The sequence below is a fragment of the Lissotriton vulgaris genome, chromosome 6 (assembly GCF_964263255.1).
Source record: "Lissotriton vulgaris chromosome 6, aLisVul1.2, whole genome shotgun sequence".
NCBI lineage: Eukaryota > Metazoa > Chordata > Amphibia > Caudata > Salamandridae > Lissotriton > Lissotriton vulgaris.
Genome location: NC_141694.1, coordinates 1,475,510,561 through 1,475,530,365, shown reverse-complemented (window position 1 = coordinate 1,475,530,365; position 19,805 = coordinate 1,475,510,561). Strand labels below are relative to the sequence as shown.

Genomic DNA, 19,805 nt, shown 5'->3' with positions numbered 1-19,805 from the left:
GACTATGGCAGTATTTGAACTCCTCGTATCAAACGAACTCATTTACACGGCTTCAACACAAGATATCTGTCCTCAGAACACATTTGCAGACTCCATAAATGTTACAAAAGTCAACTGTGGGCCAATGGCTAAATGGTAACCTCGCAATCTGAAGGTGTAAGGTTTGAGTCCTGGTGTCAATTTAGGGAAAAAAGTTGAAGACGCATCTTTAAAGAACATTACTTCACAATGCAGTAACAATCAAATAACCAGCTACCTCCCTTATCAATCATTGACTGTATGCTTGCCTTTGACACTGTTTAGCACTCCGTTGCCTTTTTGGCTAGGTCTGCGCTATACAAATAGCACATACATAGCGGACAAAAACAAACGCCACAGAGCAGAATTTATACCAAAAATGTAACCAAAAGAGGAAAGGTTTGCATTATTATACATGATAATAGCAATAAAACATAAAAGTATGTTGCATCTAAATATCTGTTCTTGGTTACGAGATTGTGTTATTAATCTGAGAAGCACTCCAAAGAGATAGGCTTAAAAAGTGAAAAGTTTGTATGTGTAAAAGATACTCAATTCAGGAGAAAGCGGAGATACACTGAAGGTACTAGAAGGCATTGGACTGCCTGTTACCGACTGGAGGTAGAGTCTAATGTTGCTTGCCGGCAGATGATGGGAGTGTTTGGCAATATTACATAAATCTAGGCAATATAGTACAACAGTGTATTATCCATGCATCCCCCTTTCCTTTCAAAATGAATTCCAATTTGGGTTAGGCTTCTTTTGGATATTTAACTAGAGAGAGATTCTCAAATTAGATGTTAGAACCATACAGACCTTAGAAGATGATAATTCAGAGGAAAAGATCATGCTCAAGGATTGTGTGTTGCATTTTGTGTGGTGAAGAAAAATAATCTGGTTGCAGACACAACACCCAGAAGAATAGGCCTACTCAAACGTAGCTGGATACATGCAAGCCTCAGCACCCTTCATTTGTGTGGGTACGTGGGTTTCACAAATGTGCAGAATGTGTATGGACTCCTGGTTGCTGGATGTCCCAATGCCAGAACAGTGCGGCTATTCACAATGACAAATTAGAGGCAATTGGGAATAAACCGATCACCCACCCGCTCCTACATTAGAACTACGACCAAAATAATCCAAACTACCTCTCACTTGCCACAGGGATGGAGCTGCTCTAGGCCTCAAGGGGGCAGAAAGACTGGGGTTTTAGCAGTTGGGGTTAAACCCAATACATGTGCCTAAACAAAAAATTGTGCTTAGTGTCAAGTCAGTTTTCTGCCCCCTAAGGACAGATTGGGGGTTAAATCCCCCTTTCCACTCTTACTGGGGTGGCTGTGGGGGGGGGAAGGGGCTAAAATATTGAAGGTCCCATTCTTGGGTGGGGCACATCCTGATGTCTGAGCAGTGTGCCTTCACCCTTTCTTTTTTGGCATTTGTTTTAATTCCGTTTAGTGGACTTTCCGATTCCCCACCCACCCACCCACACTAGGGATTGGGGTCTGATTCCCCACCCACACTGGGGATCAGATAGGGAGATTGGAGGTAAACTCCCCCCTCTCCAGCACCCAGGCAGGCAGAGCACTGGCACATGCCCAGAGTGCTCCCCAACCAAAGAGTTTTCCTTAGCGTCTGGTGGTGTTGATCCCTGCTTGAGGATCGCCTTCTGAGGGCGATTTCCCAAGCAGGTATCCACTAGGGAACGGCAGCTCTAAAAAGGGAACATCGTATCCCCTCCGGGGCTGCATCTGTGGAGAAATCGATGCTCAGGGACAGAGTTATGCTCCCTGGGGCTAATCAAAAGTGAAAGCAGACTGCCTCATGCACAATTAGCTTTTATTTTATTCGGTGAGACTTCAGCACACTGTGTGTGCTGTGTGTCCAACTAAACAAAAAAACAAAAAAAAGAAACTTCTCACATGAGGGAAGATTTTATTCTGCGTCTCAACTGTATTATAATGCGGTGGATGACCTGTTTACGTCAACAGATTTCCCACCATGTTGTAAAGTTTAATTCATAGGGCTATCCATCGCAGCTCCTCAAGGTATGTTCAATAGCAGTACCTACGGATCTGAAGACTGGTTTTCATAAAAAACATTTCATCAATAATTTGTGTGCTGTAAAAATAAACTACCTTATCTAGAGTAAACTAACTGCTCTAGTGCTTTTTAAAAGGGATAAGGGAAAAGAGCGAGATGATCAGTAACTTCAGATGGTAAAAACTGAATTATGCTTCCTACAGTAACGTGGGAGGTATTTTCCGATTATAATTATATATGCATATTAATATACATTTATTACAAGTGATAGGAAAACACAGACGTTTAGAAATACATTTTTCGTGCCTATGCTAAATTATGTCTCAAATCAATCTTGGAAAAGAAGGCTGGTGCGGTCTCATAATAATCATTGTATGTGCTTATTCTCTCATTTGACACTGTATGTAACAAAATGTGCACGGTTTGTTTTCCAATGAAATGCTGTTCTCGTAGAACCTGGGAGAAAGCTTTTACTATATTCAAGGCTCTTCCTGGTTCCAAGCTATAGACGGAACATCTGAGTCTTTCCATTTGCTTTGCCACTACCGATACCATAAGGTCAGATGAGGAGAACCAATATTTTTGTAGTGCGCTTGTGTTAACATATTGTGTCTATATGACATTTTACATTTCTGATTGTGATTTGGTAATGAAAGGATACCTTTGCTCATCTGAAGCTTACTGCGCAGTTCATTGCTTTCTATGGTGAAATTCATTATAAAAGACCCCTGAATTTGGGGGCGAGTCAGATCTTTTTGGTTTCTAGTAGGGATGCCTCCCGAATCTCTGAAGTTATGTTGCATATTTTGGACTTGGCTACTTTCCTGATTTTGCGCATTATTGGTTTTATTTCTGTTGCCGACAGCCTTTTTGGCAATTGTTTTCCTATGTCCTAAGATTGATTTATTGAACTGAGCTACATTTTGCCTTCTGTATTCTGCCATAAAAGGTTTAATAAACCTTTATGATTTTCTTGTGAAATAATGATTTCAAACTCCCTTTTTTATGTGTCTATCCTTTCTAATTGACTATTTTTACAATGCTGTTTGAATCTTATCCTTGGGGGCCCATTGCCTCATCTACACTGGATGTCAACGACCCCAACCCTGCAATCTGGGCATCACTATAAGTTGATTACCTAAGTGATCGCCTCAGAGAGCCCACAGTTGACAGCAGCTTCTCAATAACGTATGGCTAAAATGCTTGATTCCGTTCTGGGAAGGACATGGCTTTTGGAGTTCGGACTGGACTGTTCCCATGGGGCACAGGGTCAGAGCTGATTTTCATATCTCCATTGTCTAACCCAGGGTGGTGTGGAGTGCAAAAAAACGATGGATTTGGGCCCAGATCTTTGGACTGGGGTGAATGTGTGACATTGATCCACATTCTGTCCATCACCTGTTTTGTTTGCAATTACCGCCATAAGTGCGCTGGGGATGCTCAGACGTGGGTCCCAGGCACTCCACACCACTGGAGTCAAGCTAGCCGGGCTGATGAGAGGTGTTACCTCGAAACTGGTTCGGTCCTCGGATGCTTGATTCCGTTCTGGGAAGGACATGGCTTTTGTAGTTCGGACTGGACTGTTCCCATGGGGCACAGGGTCAGAGCTGATTTGCATATCGCCATTGTCTAACCCAGGGTGGTGTGGAGTGCAAAAAAACGATGGATTTGGGCCCAGATCTTTGGACTGGGGTGAATGTGTGACATTGATCAACATTCTGTCCATCACCTGTTTTGTTTGCAATTACCGCCATAAGTGCGCTGGGGATGCTCAGACGTGGGTCCCAGGCACTCCACACCACTGGAGTCAAGCTAGCCGGGCTGATGAGAGGTGTTACCTCGAAACCGGTCCGGTCCTCGGATGCTTGATTCCGTTCTGGGAAGGACATGGCTTTTGTAGTTCGGACTGGACTGTTCCCATGGGGCACAGGGTCAGAGCTGATTTGCATATCGCCATTGTCTAACCCAGGGTGGTGTGGAATGCAAAAAAATCGATGGATTTGGGCCCAGATCTTTGGACTGGGGTGAATGTGTGACATTGATCCACATTCTGTCCATCACCTGTTTTGTTTGCAATTACCGCCATAAGTGCGCTGGGGATGCTCAGACGTGGGTCCCAGGCACTCCACACCACTGGAGTCAAGCTAGCCGGGCTGATGAGAGGTGTTACCTCGAAACCGGTCCGGTCCTCGGATGCTTGATTCCGTTCTGGGAAGGACATGGCTTTTGTAGTTCGGACTGGACTGTTCCCATGGGGCACAGGGTCAGAGCTGATTTGCATATCGCCATTGTCTAACCCAGGGTGGTGTGGAATGCAAAAAAATGATGGATTTGGGCCCAGATCTTTGGACTGGGGTGAATGTGTGACATTGATCCACATTCTGTCCATCACCTGTTTTGTTTGCAATTACCGCCATAAGTGCGCTGGGGATGCTCAGACGTGGGTCCCAGGCACTCCACACCACTGGAGTCAAGCTAGCCGGGCTGATGAGGTGTTACCTCGAAACCGGTCCGGTCCTCGGTTGCTTGATTCCGTTCTGGGAAGGACATGGCTTTTGTAGTTCGGACTGGACTGTTCCCATGGGGCACAGGGTCAGAGCTGATTTGCATATCGCCATTGTCTAACCCAGGGTGGTGTGGAGTGCAAAAAAACGATGGATTTGGGCCCAGATCTTTGGACTGGGGTGAATGTGTGACATTGATCCACATTCTGTCCATCACCTGTTTTGTTTAAAATATGGTAGCAGCATTTATTTTTACAACATAGCAGGATCCCAATTCTTAGCCAAGTACCATACCATCCATTTAATTGAGGAAAAGTGCATTGAAACACAGATGAAGGTCTTCATGATGGAGAACTAGAAATGCGAGCAAGAACCTTTTCCTTCTCTATCATGGGATCTTCCCAAACACTCAAATATTCGTATCTTTGTCTCCTATGGTATGGATCTCTATAGTAACACAAATGTGGAAATAATAGACAAATTAGACATAAAGGTTGTGCAGAAATGCCCGGAATCTGCATCTTGGAAGTAGTTGGGTAAGGTATAAAATCATCTATCTAGTGAGGAATGGCTTGGATTTTGGTAATCCAGGAACAAGGTTGATAACCAATTGTTTTGTCTTCCTGATGTGCTTATTCTTATCTAGATAATGGTGTTAGATTCTTATCGTCAAGGTTGTGAATAGACCTCTTTGTCAGACATGCAAATTTTTCAAGTATGTGGCAAAAGTTCTATTCTGACTCTAATGAAAATCTAAAGCCAGGTTTTGGTAAAAAGGACTCATAGACTCTCAAAATCCCCTTATACCTTTAAATAGCCAGCTCTGGCTGAGACAACTGCCACCAAGAAATCTGCTTCTAAAGCTTTCCATGAATGCAACCAATTCTCACAGTAATTCCTATTTCCGGACCACTTCCAACCTGGGAATTTCACAATCTGAAATGCATAAGTAGGAAACACTGGGAATTCAGTATTCCAGAATTTCATCTGGTAACTAGGTTAGCAGACAAATATGGAATTACACAGTTCTGCAAATGAGGGCCTCCATGTGTTAAAATAGAAAATATTCAGAGCCTTCCAAAAGGCTGTCTGCCCATCCCTCTTTTAGTGTCTTCACTGCTGAGCGAGGAGTATGGTCACTGCAGCAATATCAACAGAGTGCTGTTAATTAAGGTATGGTCATCAGCCCCTGTAGAAAAAGAAATTTCTTTGTGCTTATTTAAGATAATTCTATATATTTGTCAAAATTATGTTTATTTAACAGAATCAATAAGCAGGGTGGCATTACGGTAAAGAAGAAAGAGCACTCCCCACAGTTGTTAAACATGCTAATGAAGTACAGATTCTTCACATGGGGGAGCCGTTTTTGTTAGCCGGTTTCTAGGTACGAGCCAGCCCTCCTATTCTTACGCTTTGACCATCTTGGGTCGTACAACTTTATAATCCCTTACCCAACTATCCCTCGCCCCACCCTCAATCCACCCCACACAAACAACGAAAAAACAATGGTGGTGGTAGCTAAATGGTGCGTACACTGGCTACACCGTATGCTGTGTGCGTCTGAAAGCATGTTGTGTGACTCCGGGTTCGATTCAAATGTCTGTGGAGGGAGAACCGCAGAGCGCACCTGGGATTATCAGTGCTGGGTTCTGTTTAGCCTAAAACTGGAACAAGTGCATAGCCCGTAATGAGGGTGGGCATACTGCCAAGGGGAGGCCCTGCGTAAGCTATGTGACTAAAGGGCTACATTTATATTCAAAATGTTTGTACTTGTCCCTGAAAATATCTGCCATTCTTTCCATGATGAGTAATTTCCAGAGGCGTGAGTGCCATTGGGACAGCGCCAGAGCCTCCTTCTTCCATGCCGCTGCAATTGCGACTTTGGCGGTCCTTAGGCATGCCCACATTATAGCTCTATCTGCTTTTGTTTGATGTTCCAGCCATAGGTCTTTTATACCAAGGAGAGCTCTTCTATGGAGGTCGTAATGTGGTAATCAAGCATCTCCTTCATGTGAGCCAAGATTTCTTTCTAGAAAGTTTTGATTGTGGGCAATCCCACCACATATGGCAGAAGTCCCCGAGTAGACCTCACCCCCTCCAACACTGGTCGGAGGCCTCCAGGAATATCTTTTTAAGTTTCGTGGAGTACATGTACCAATCAAAGAGAGTGTTAGTCTTACAATGGGCTGCCCTTAAGTCTAGGGAGTGATTGCTCTTGGTGATGTCTGTCCACAAGTGCTTCCACTCCTTGTCAGAGATTTACCTCCCTATCATATGTTCTCAGAGGTTCATATACTGGGGCCTCAGCAAATGTGATGTGGAGAGTAGTAAGCTATAGAAGTAGGAGTTCACTCCCTTCAAAGAGCCCACCCGCCGCACAAGCGTTTCTATCGGTGTTCATTCCTGTGTTGCCGCTTCCCTGACTTGTGGGTGTAGGGCCCAGTGTTTGAGTGGGAGGTAACGGAAGTGCTCACTAGGGGTACATGAAATCACTTTGGCAAGTTAAAGTGAGTATGTCGTGGTTATGAAATAAGTCTGAGAGCATTAACAACCTCCCTCTCTCCATGCGTCAAACAGACCTTCACGTAGAGCGATGGGAAAATCCAGATGGTAATGGATCGGAGTATCGGGAGACACTTTAAGGGTGGTCCGTGTAGGTGTACTGATGTAAGCGTTTGCGGGTCTGTTTTTTTTAGCCTTCCAAATCACATCCCAAGCTGTTCTCCCCACTATCGCCCTGTCCATGTGCAACCAGTGCTGGCCTGATTCCCTCTTGGACCATTCTGCTATAATCCTCAGTTGGGTGGCTTTGTAATATAGACTAAAGTCATGAAGAGCCACTCCCATCCCCCCCAACCTCCCTACCAGTCTTTGCATGTCTTAAGGTGAAGGTAAGATGGGCCCTGCCGTTCTGCCAGATGTATCGGGTGACAAGGGAGCGCAGCCTTGGCAGGAAATCCCTATCTAGATCAATTGGTAGAGCCTGAAACAAATATAAAAATGTGGGTAGCACTGTCCTTATTATCGCATGTATGCGCCCTAGCCTCAAGATAAAAAGAGGTTTCCAGCATTTGAGGTCCTGCTGGAGATGGAGCAGAAGTGGCGGATAGTTGGCCTTGTAAAGGCCATCTAATCGTGGTGTTATCTGGATGCGCAGGTACTGCAGGGTATGCTTGGCCCACTGAAAGGGGGTCCGCCCACGGAGAAGGTTAGCCTCTATCTCTGCTACCGTGAAATTTAAAATGGACGATTTAGCCAGATTGACCCTGAAGCCTGCCACGTCTTTAAATTCACACAATTGAGCTGGAGAGCCTGCAGCGAGTGTTCAAGAGTGGTGCGCATCATCAGAACGTCATCCGCGAATAATGATAGTTTATGTTCCTCTTCCCTGAAGGTAATACCCAGAATCCCTGGGGATGCCCGATAGAGTATCGCCAGCAGTTCTGTGCTTAACGCAAATAACAGAGGAAAGAGTGGGCAACCCTGTCTCACCCCTCTGTCCAAAGGGAACAGAGCTGAACTGGTCCCATTAACCTGCACTCTAGAGCGTGGGTGCGCATAATTAGCCTTGATCATGTAAATGAACGCCTTCCCAAATATAAAGTATTCGAGCGTGAGAAAAAGGAACCACCAATCCACCCGTTTATTTATTTATTTATTAATGACATTTTTAGAGCGCGAACAATGGCCCGTGGGCGTCTCGGCGCTAGGACGTCTGCAAAATTCAACCAAGGAGGGGAAGAGTGGGTCTACTGATTAAAAAGCCAAGTCTTAAGTTGTTTACGAAATGACCAGAGTGAGTGGCTTGATTTAATCGAAGGAGGCAGAGTATTCCAAAGTCTGGGGGCTGAGACAAGAAATCTTCTGTCTCCCCATGAGACAGATTTGCTGCGTGGGACCACTAAATCATTCAGACTGGAGGAGCGTAAGGTTCTGGACGGACAGTAAGGGATCAAATTTTGAGTAAAAAAAAGCAGGTCCCATGTTATGCATGGCCTTAAACACTATACAGAGAACTTTAAATGTTATTCTATTCCTTATGGGTAGCCAATGTAATTCTCTGATAGTTGCAGAAACGGAATGAAATTTGGGGATTCTGCCCAGGAGTCTAGCTGCTGAATTCTGGATTAATTGCATTTTGTTCAAAACTCCTTCTTGAGCATTCAAGAACAGGGCATTGCAATAATCCAGGGTCGACAATACCAGAGAGGTGACCAATGTTTTGCCGGCAGAATCTGGGAGAAAAGGAAGGATTTTCTTGATTAATCTCAGTTTGTAAAAAGCGGCAGAAGTGATCTGGTTAGCATGAGGGAGAAAAGTAAGACTGTCGTCAAAAATGACTCCGAGATTCCTCACCTTGCTAACGGGCTCAGGCCCAATGACTCGGGCCACCAACAAGAGGACCATTCCGGTGTCAGATGACCAAAAATGACTACTTCTGTCTTGTCGGAATTTAATTTTAGGCAATTGGAAGCCATCCAATTTCCAATTGCCAACATGCCCTGATTAAGGTCAGCTGCTTTTTTGTGGCCATCATTCTTAATGGCAAGAACCAACTGAGTGTCGTCTGCATAGGAGGTCAGGCTCATCCCGTGAGCGCGAATGGTGTTGGCAAGGTCCGACACATAAATATTAAAAAGTGTCGGACTAAGGGATGAGCCTTGAGGAACTCCACATGGCAGCGACAAAGTGGGGGAATGGAACGAGCCCAATGTAACCATCTGAGTTCTATTGGCCAGAAAGGACGCCAGCAGTTTCTTGGCGTTATGTTGGACACCAATGTTTTCGACACGGCCGATCAAGGTGACATGATCGACTGTGTCGAATGCAGCCGACAGGTCAAGCAGTAATAGAACTGCAGTCCCTCCAGCATCCCAGATAGATCTAATATCATCCGCGGCTTTAATCAGAGCCGTCTCCGTCCCATGGTATTGGCGAAAGCCAAACTGGGAATCGTCGAGAAGATGGTGTTCCTCTATAAAGGCCGACAGTTGTAGGTTCAAGGCCTTTTCGGCTATTTTTGCCAGGATTGGAAGATTGGCGATTGGTCGGTAGCTCTTTAAGTCCTCCATGTCAAGATGAGGTTTTTTTAACAGGGGTTTGATGAGGGTCTGTTTTAGAGTGACTGGGTAAATACCGGAGGTGAACATAGAATTACAAATGGAAGTGATGACAGGCAGCACCACTTCAATTACAGGAAGTAACACTTTAAGAGGACATGGATCCAGAGCTGAACCTGATTTTATGGTGGATACAAGATCCGCAACCTGAGAGCTAGAAATGTCTTTGAACTGAGATAGAATAGGTCCAGTCCGAGGGGTAGTCGATGAATTAGAGGGGGAGTTGGTGTTATTTGCAAAGGCAGAATAGATGTCATTAACTTTACTGTAAAAGAATTTGGCCAAGGCGTCGCATAGCGACTGAGAGGGTGGGGGGGTTAGATTTGGAGAGCAACCGGCTAACTGTTTGGTAGTTTCATACAGTGCCTTACTGGAGTTTTTTGCTAGTTCAATTTTGTCGCTAAAGAACTTTTTCTTAGCCTCGTGAATCATAGATTTATATCTGACCAGCGTTTCTTTATACTTAATTTTAGCCTCAGCAGAGTAATTTTTCCGCCAGTGCCTCTCTTTGTTCCTGCACTGCTGTTTCTGAATTCTTAGCGCCTCTGAATACCAAGGGGCAGATGGAACGGATCTGTTCCGGGATCGTTGTTTCAGAGGGGCTAGAGAAATAGCTGCGGAACCCACCCACTCATTGAATTGTATAGTGGCAGTTCAAAGGCCTTTTCGGAATCACAACCCACGAGGATTGCCAGGATCTCACGTTTAATTACTTTTTCTATCAAATGTCATGTCCTGCAGATATTATTGTGGGTTTGCCTCCCCTTTATGAAGCCAGATTGATCAGGGTGGATTAGATCGGGTATCAAATCATCCAGTCTCGCAGCTAAGATTGCGGAGTAAAGCTTGGTGTCCAGATTTAGGAGCGCTAGTAGCCTGTATAAGGCGCAATGTTGCTGATTTTTCCCTGTCTTGGGGAATTATAATTATCACGGCTTCCGCCATGGACTTTGTCACCATGGATCCCTCTGCCATAGCTTTAAACAGATGGGTGAGGTGCGGGATGATGTCTAGCGCATATGTTTTATAGAAGAGGGCAGTCAGGCCATCTGGCCCACGGGCATTGTTGGGTTTAAGAGTCGCAATCGCTTTTTCTACCTCCTCGTCAGTGATGGGTGTGTTAAGTATGTCTTTCCAAGCCTGGGGGACCTGCAGCAGCTCCAGTGATTGTAGCTATTGGTGTTGTGCTGCTGTGTCAGTGGGCTCACTTGTATAAAGCTCCTTGTAAAACGTCCCAAATAAGTTGGCCTTGTCTGCGTCTGAATGTGTGATATTACCCTCTCTTTTGCATATACCTCCAATGTGTTTCTTTCCACAGCTGTCTGGCTAGGTGAGAACCCACCTTATTCCTTGTGCGTATGAGATTTGGCAGAAGTGCAGCAGGGACTATTCTGCCCTATTGGAGTAGATTGCGGTAATTCTCCCTTTTAGGGTGCACAGTTTACGTTGCAACGCTCAAGAGTGGGTATTTATTTTATTTTTTCAATTATCTCCAGTTCAGCCTCCAGAGCTTACCTCTCTTTAGCCCTCGGTTTATTCAAAGTGTCATTGAGCTCCAGGCATATACCCTGCAGAACTGCTTTAAATGCGTCCCAGTTATTCAGGGGAAAGGTATCCTGCGGCCGATTTGGTTGAAAGAATTCTTTGATGGCCCCAGTAGTTCGTCTCTTAACAGGGAAATATAATCTTGGTGACTTGGGTGCGGCGCTACCCCAGGCGTAGCAAATTGTGACGAGGCTGTGATCGGAAATGGTAATTGGAAGGATTTCCGCTACCGGCAGGGACCCTAGTAGACTTTGGCTTATAAAAAATATAATCAAGCTGCGAATATGTTTGGTGTACATGGGAAAAGAATGTATAATCTTTGGTGGTAGGATAGAGAAGTCTCCATACATCCTTAATCCCTAGGGAGTGTATAGTCTGTTTAATCCCTTTGTGGAAGCTGCCTGTGGCGGTTCTATGGGGGTGGGTGCTATCTATTTCTGCATGCAAGGTTAGATTAAAATTCCCCATAAGGACTGTCGGGCCTTCGACAAAGCCTCCCATCATATTGAGCAGGGAGGTTAGGAACGCTGGTTGTCCTGCGTTGGGGGCATACGCCAAGATGAACGTGCATAAGCGAACCCTCAGTTTCCCCTTCACTATGATGATCCTGCCCTCCCTATCTGATTTTATGGTTTCTGGTTGGAATTTTGTGGGCTTGTGGAATAATAGTGCCCCTCCCTTCTGTTTTGTTCCTGCCGATGATCTATAGATTAGGGGGTAGCTTTTATGGCGAAGGTCCTCTGAGCGCTTTAGATGCGTTTCCTGGAGCGCCACCACCTCAAAGTGGTGACCTACCACGTACTTCCAAATTTTGTGTCTCTTGAGAGGCGAGTTCCACCCTTTCACATTCCATGAGGCAATGGAAATCAACATCGATCTTGCCTCAACGTCCCCTTGCAATTGGACCCCTTAGTGTTAGCTCCCTGCTCCCTTCCATCCCATCTGTCATGGAGAACTCAAAGGGCCCCATGACGCTTGGAAAACCTCTAAGGTACAGTGACCCTACAAGACTAGTACCCCTATATGTCCACCACCCCCCTTTAAGACCCTCCCCAAACATTGAAAACAACTTTTCAAGAATAACCAGCACCGGGCTTCCTGAGGGGTCACATCCCAAACGCCATAGAAGGTTGAGTTTTCGTTGGCGGGCGTCTTGGCCAATGCCCGCCGCCTCACGGTCTCTTGTGCAGAATATAGTAGCCAAAACAAGTCTTATTCCGCCTGAGACTAAGAGTATGTGAGAGCGGTAACATACTAGTAACTTGTCTCTTCCTTGTGCTCCTAGTTGATACCTTTTCCCCTGCCTCGTCTGTCTGAAGCAGATCCCTTCCGCGGGGCCTCCACAGCTCCATCTTCCACTGCAAACATAATGTTATATTTTGGAGTGTCAACCTTTGGAACTCGTACTCCATTGGGAAGACTTATTACTCTCATGCTCTTTCCCTCTCAAGGTTCCATGGCTCCGTTCGTCCTCTATGGGAGGTAGTCCTAGAACTCTCAGGCCCTCCTCTAATTCAGTGATGTGACGCATTTTATTGTTGAGTTCGAAGACCAGTCGAAGGGATATGTCCATCTGTATTTGACCTTCTCTGCTCTCAGCTTCATGGTGATGGGCCTGAACTGTTGCCTTCGCAGAGGCGTAGAGGGCGCCAGATCTTGATATGACCCGCATGGGAAACCCTTGAAGGAGATCTCATCCTTTTTCCTGGGTGCCTGCAGGATTGCTTCTTTTACTTTAAAGGAATGAAGCTTGACAAGAATGTTGCGTGTGCAACGACGTTCCCCCACTGGTTGATTCCCTATGCGGTGTGCTATTTCGATCTTGATTTTCAACTGGCGTGGCCCAAGAATTTCTGCAAAGAGACCTTCAATAAAGGCCTCCAAATCTGGCCCCTCCGCTCCCTCCTCAAGGTCTCTGATTCTGATGTTGTCTCTTCTTGATCTGCTTTCCAAGTCTTTTGTTATCAGCATGGCCAGCTGTAATTGCGTATGAAGCTCTTGCACCTTGTCATGAGTGGCTGTTGCTCATTTATCCAGTTCCTGCGCCTGGGTCTCTATCTCCAGTACTCTAGTGCCAACTGAGTCTACGCCTTGTTGGAGGGCGGGCATGCGCTTGGTTAGACTTGATATCTAATTTGATTTTGGAGCAGAGTTCAGCCTTGAATTCCCTAAGGGAGGCGATTTGGTCGTCCTTAGTAATAGTCATGGTAGCGAGGTATCCCCCTTGTTCCAGTGCTTGTCTGTTCTCATTGGGGGTGAAGAAGCTAGAGACTGTCACTTTCTACGGTGGCATAGATGCAGACCCGATGCCCACCCCTTCTCCGTGAGTAGGCACCATCCACCAGGTGACAGCAAGGCCCCACAGCAAATGTGACTTCCTACTCTGGCAGCTAGTGGTGGTTTGGTGGCACTCCCATCCACCAGGTGAAAGTTGCACCTGAAAAGCTGTCACCCCCTTGGAGGGGTACTGGATTACCCCCTTCGATTCCAATGGACCATTTCCAGATCAGGCAGTGCACAACTGTTGGTTGTAGGGCAAAGCTCCATTGGGCAGGGACTCAGTTCTTATTGCTGTTCTAGGATAACCAATGTTTGATGCCATATGGGGGCCCTCCACTCAGTTCCTGGTGGAAGTTCGTAACGGACGCTATTTTAAGGTCAGGCAGCCCGCTGCTGGCGCCCAACGCCTTGCTAGATCACTTCAAATTTGCCCATAAGTTTGTGAGGACCACATCCCGGGATCCCCAATTCTCAGTGGGGTCGCCTGCGTCGCCACCCGCCTCACCTCTCACTGTCGTACGTCGGGGCAGAGAGGGCATGCGCGGGCCCCACAGCTGTGGCACCGTCTCTTCACGCCAGATGCACCGCCCTGTCGGGTAACTCTCCCCTCGTCGGTCCGCACATTGTATCCTCGATACGTGCAGACATCGGCCCCTGTGGTGGCTCTCGGGGCTCCTCCACAGTGTAGTCGTGGATACTCTGCTTCCTCCACCCACGCTAACATTTTGGGAGCTTTGGCGGCTCCTTCTCGCTTCTTCTGCCAATTTTCCCTCTGCTCCCGGCTTGCAATAGCACTCCTGCACGGCCCCACCAGTATCCCGGTGCTTCAGATATCAGGTGGATGAGTTTTGGGCTTTCTTTTTGCTCCGTAAATGTGGTCAAAAATAAACCATAGGACACTCTTTTCTTGTTGACTGATCATAACCGTGGAATAAGAGTGTCAAATCTACTCTCCCTACCTCTCTTTTTGTTGAAGGTTCATCAAATATGTGTCAACTTCTTCTCCCATGTGATTGCACATCGGAGGAAAAATCTTGGAGTAGACTGATAAATAAAAAACAAGTCTGCTTATAAAAAAAGTGTTCTTTAAATATGACCCTCTTGTAACCATTAAGTCATGCTAATAGTATTATCCCTTTCAAAAGACATTTGTGGTGCAGTATGCACGACGAGGAAACCGTACCGTATCATCTGATCCACATTTACCTTTTCTTGAAGCAATTTTGATGAAGCTGTGTCCCGGGTTCCTTTCCCTCCAGCAGAACTAAAATGGGACCAAGGTAAAACCGCATTAAAGGTTGAGGAATCTTCCAAGGCAAAGTCCGGTGTCATAAAAATCTGAAACGAAAAAATAGTTTTTGCTTATTTGGCAGTCATTGAGGCTTCCTGCTCTTCTGGTCTTCCATGTTAAATATCCTCTTGTAATGTGATGAACCAGAGATGGAGATTCCCCACACAAATTGCACAATGATACCCTAGATGATAGTTTTCATATTAAGCACAGAGGACACCAATATTTTTAAATTTACTTATACAGATGTTCAACAAGTGAAATATTTTTAAAACGGCTCATAAAAAAACCCTATACAATGCTCAAAAGTAGAAAGAACATTGATAGTTGTACATTAATAAGTAACAAAGTACTAAATTAAAGTTATAAACAAGAAGTACATCTCAAGAAGAGACGATCAAACAGATACCACATCTAGTTGTTTTATGAAAAGATTTATTGACTCATTATTGGCAAATGCACTTTATCTTTAACTGGGCTCTTAGGAAAGGTACTAATCATGTCCAGATAGGCGACTCTTATGAATCACATATCAGAATCTGAAAAGAATACAGAAACTAAGCTGTACGGGACAGAATGGCAGAGTCTAGGACTGAATAACTTCCATTTCACCTGTGCCATCACATTTATTTTTGCAGAGACAAGGGTATTTGAAGAAATTGCTCTGCAATTTCACATAAAAAATAGCCTCACTGATTATACTTGGACTTTCGGTCAAACTTCAGTAGGTTGGAAGATGTACCCAGTGATGAAGCGCAAATATTTGACAAATATTTTCTCAAACTGCTAAAATCAATACAGAGTTTTACCAGGAGTGGTTCATAACTGTTGTCTCATGACAACAATGTCTAGGAATTTTCTTTTTTGAAATATGGATTCCTTTAAGATACATGCCTGCTGTCCAAAGCTATACAGTACTAAGGGTCTGAATCAAAGGTAGCTGAGACCTTTGAATAATTTACACTTCTAAGTAAGCTTACAACTTGTTGGCTATTTACAAAATCAGAGTGCAAATTTATTCCAAAAGTGTAATTTACACTCTGGTTTTGTGAATAGCTAAAGTGTAGTAAATTTACTTAAAAGTGTAAGTTAGTCAAAATTGTATAGCCCGCAGACCCTTCAATTCGGTGGAGATATGTAGTTACACTTTTGGAGGAAAGTTTCACTCGGATTTTGTGAATAGCCAAAAAGTAGACAACTTGATCATAAGTAACATCAGGCCCACAGTGTATATCTCTTTATAAATAAGATAAATATCTTCCAGAGTTGGAAGAAGGCCCATTTTTGCAAAGCTGCATTTGGTGCAATCTCAGTTTTTCAATATCATCCAGTGAGGTGTCGCCAAAATGTTAATGGTATGTAATTTATTGTTTGATTTTGCGAAGAATCAAATGGGATACAAGAAAGATTGTGGAAGCACATTTTTAAAATATTATAAAATTGAGAGGAAAACAGCTTCCTGACTATGTCAAAGTTTGTAAAAACAAGTTAGTTTCACTCTGCAACTTAACTGTGAACTCTTAACTTGCGTTCATTCTCTATCACATGCTATGCCTCAGTTTATGATCATTCCAATAGCTGCTGTTGATAACTAAATAAACCCATCTCCCAGAGATGGGCCCAGCTCTTCCTCACTTTGCTTGCAAGAAACCAGTAAAACGTTATTTTTTAAAATTTCCCTCTACGTTAAATTGCTTAAAAATGCATTTACAAGGCCAAACAATAGAGCTACTTGGCTTTGTCAATGTTTTATTAGTCACTAGGTACAGCAGCATGGCTTCTGTCAGCATGGTTTAAGGTACATTTCTATAAAATAAAAACTTTAAAGTCCTATGGCGCGATCAACGCTGTTGTTTTCCTCCAAAATGAGACCTATTGGCAATGATTGGTGTGTAAGTGAAGCTTCTCATTGTTGTGCACTTGAAGCCCTCTAGGATTTGTACTTGATGCCTCCTTGTACCACCTATCCTATGGCTGTTTTTTTATTCTCAGTGTACTTTCTGCATAGTTAAAAAATTGCTGCACTCTTGTTGAACTTGATGTCCAAGGGTAATGACTGCATGCCCTCAGTTTATGTTTAAAGTATTTTATTCATTCAGCGTGACACATCCAAACTTATATACAGCAGTATAAGATCGGCAAATGAAAAGGAGCAAAAGTCCGGCATGACACAACATTTTAGTATAAACGTCCCCCGCCACCCCAACGTCCCAATGCCCCACCCAAACCCCCCCCCCACCCCACCCACTGTCCAGTGCGCTACTAACATGCAGCCTATCTCCCAAAGCTATAGGTAATTGGGGAGGAGGGTCTCATCCCTCTCACTGATCTGGCGCTAGCGGGCTCGTAAGCCGCAGGAGGCGAAGGTATCTCGGACAGGTGAGCTCCCTGAACTCTGTGAGCAGCAAAGAGTGGAATGGTTGCTACAGTTCATTAAATTGCGTTACATCCCCAGCCACCACCAAAGACAATTTCTCCATACCCAGCACGTGCCAAAGTCTGTGGAGCCAGCCCGTTATCGTGGGTACTGTGTCTGTACGCCAGTATATCAAGATATTCTGAACTGCAGAGCCGAGTGCAATGGCGATCTGCCTGCCTCTTCTGGACTTGAGGGGATACATTAGATCATTTGGGAGTCCTAGCAGGGTATATGCCGGGAAGCGCGGGAGCTCTATGCCGAAATGAGAATCAATTTCCTCCAGCACTTCCTTCCAGTAGCCAGTTAAGAGAGGACAGTCCCAGAGAATGTGCGTGAGCGTACCCCGTTGTCCCCACCCCCGCCAGCATGTGTCTGTCTTACTATGGTCGAACTCATGGATTCGTTCAGGCGTATAATACCAGTAAGTGGACACTTTAGTAAAAGTATCAGTGAGGCCCATATGATATGCTGAGTGGCGCGCTCTATAAGATATGTGGTCCCAGTCCTTGGGGCTCAGTGTCCTCCCAAGCTCCCGTTCCCATCTAACCCTCCCTGAAATGTGGAAGTGTGTTGAGGGTAGTTGCAAAAACTTATACAGGTCCGAGATTAGTTTTGAGTCCGATGTACGGGACAACAGCCATCTCTCACACGGTGGGAGCATCCTATCCGCCACATCCCTCACCTGTGGCTGAAGGGCCCAATGCCGAACCTGCATATAACGGTGTCTCTCCGTTTCGGGGAGTGGAAATTCCAGCCGAAATTGTGTGAACGGGATGACACCCTCGGGGCCATACAGGTGACATAATGCTCTGCATCCTGCCTGCCGCCAATGTGTGAAGGCTCCTTTCTCCATCCCAGGGGTGAAGGCAGGATTATCCACTAGCGGCGAAAGCGGCGAAGGAAATGTGGTGAGGTCATACCTAAGGTAGGTCGCATCCCAGACCCGCAAAGGTACCCTAGTAATGAAAGAGGCGTAGAGATTCTTAGGCCGGTGGGTCCGGTGTAGGAACGGTATCTCCTGCAGAGGCCGTCGCGCCACCGCTTGGTCCTGGAAAAGCCAATGCTTATCCGACTCCCACCTGCACCATTCGACCAAGTACCTCAATTGAGTCACCTGAAAGTATTTACGGAAGTCGGGAATACCTAGGCCTCCAGCGTCAGGAGACAAAAGGGAGAGGGTCCTGCGTAACCTAGGCTTTTTCCCCTGCCAAATGAAACGGGCTACGTCCGACTGCAACTGCTGTATCCACCCCTTCGGCGGCAGCAGCGGCAGGGCCCTGAATAAGTAGAGCACTTGTGGCAAAATCGTCATCTTGACGGCAGCAATCCTACCCAACCAGGAGAGGATGCCGCGATTCCAGCGGCCTAGCTCGTTCTTGATCTTGGCACCCAAGGCCAAGTAGTTGGCTGAGACCATGGCTGGCAACGTAGGGGCAATCTGAATCCCTAAATATGGTATCGCCTCTGAGGACCAAAGTAACGGGAACCTGTTCTGCAAATATGCCTTAGTATCAGGCGCCAGGGAGATATCCAAAGCCACGACTTCCCCATATTTACTTTAAAGCCCGAGACCGTGCCGAACGCTGCCAGTTCTTCCATACAGGCCGGAAGTGATGTCCGGGGTGTAGCCAATGTGAAGATGACATCATCAGCGTAGAGACTGACCGGATGGGTAAATCCACCCATCCGTATCCCCTCCACTGCCGGCCGCGTCCGCACCCTTTGAGCGAGCGGCTCCATGTAGAGAGCAAAGAGCAAGGGCGAAAGTGGACAGCCCTGCCTGGTGCCTCTCTCGATGGGGAAGGCTGCGGAGGTGTGGCCGTTAACCCGGACCACTGCTGAGGGCTCCTTATAACAGTTGAGGATCATAGTGCGAAACCGTTCTCCAATACCCACCTTCACCAGCACTTGTTCCAAGAAGGGCCAATGCATGCGATCAAACGCCTTTTCTGCGTCAACCGCAAGCATCATCCTCTCACCCGGAATCCGGGAAGCCTTTTCCAGCAGGTGGACCACCCGTTTTGTATTATCCACCGTCTGCCGTCCTGGAACAAAACCCGCCTGATCCGGGTCGACAAGGCCGGGTAGATGGAGCGCCAGGCGGCTTGCCAAAATCCCAGTATAGAGTTTCAGGTCGACATTCAGGAGAGATATCGGCCTATAAGATCCACAGTGTTTAGGATCTTTCCCCGGTTTGGGGATGACCGTGACGGAAGCCCTCAGGAGGTCAGGTGGGATGGCTCCAGGTTCCGCGAAAGAATTGAAAAGGCGGGTGAGGATTGGGGCTAACGACCCGCAGAACGTCTTATAGAGGAGGGCCGAGTAGCCATCTGGACCTGGTGCTTTGCCGTGCTTGAGTCTGGCAATGGCTGTCACTACTTCCTCTATGCTAATGTCCCTGTTCAGGTGGTCCGCCTGTAGAGGGTCCAAGGAGGGCAGAGTGACCGAGTCCAGGTAGGAGGTCATAGCCGGTACATCCGGCGGGTCACCCGCGTAGAGGTTTCCGTAGAACCCTCGGAACGCGGCCGAGATGCAGGCATCGTCTGTTACTGCACCGCCCGTGGGGTCAGAGAGTTCTTTCACCAACT

The 19,805-nt window shown here is 46.0% G+C and overlaps 1 protein-coding gene across 4 annotated transcripts in view; it reads right to left on the bottom strand.

Annotated features, from left to right (window-relative positions):
- The window catches only part of VPS54 (VPS54 subunit of GARP complex), a 599,465-nt gene that overhangs the window by 378,674 nt on the left and 200,986 nt on the right, over positions 1-19,805 (bottom strand). For all 4 annotated transcript variants that reach the window (XM_086927614.1, XM_086927616.1, XM_086927615.1 and 1 more), the window contains exon 7: positions 14,714-14,845. In XM_086927614.1, coding sequence (XP_086783740.1) covers positions 14,714-14,845 — 132 coding nt within the window. The remainder of the gene's footprint in view (positions 1-14,713; positions 14,846-19,805) is intronic.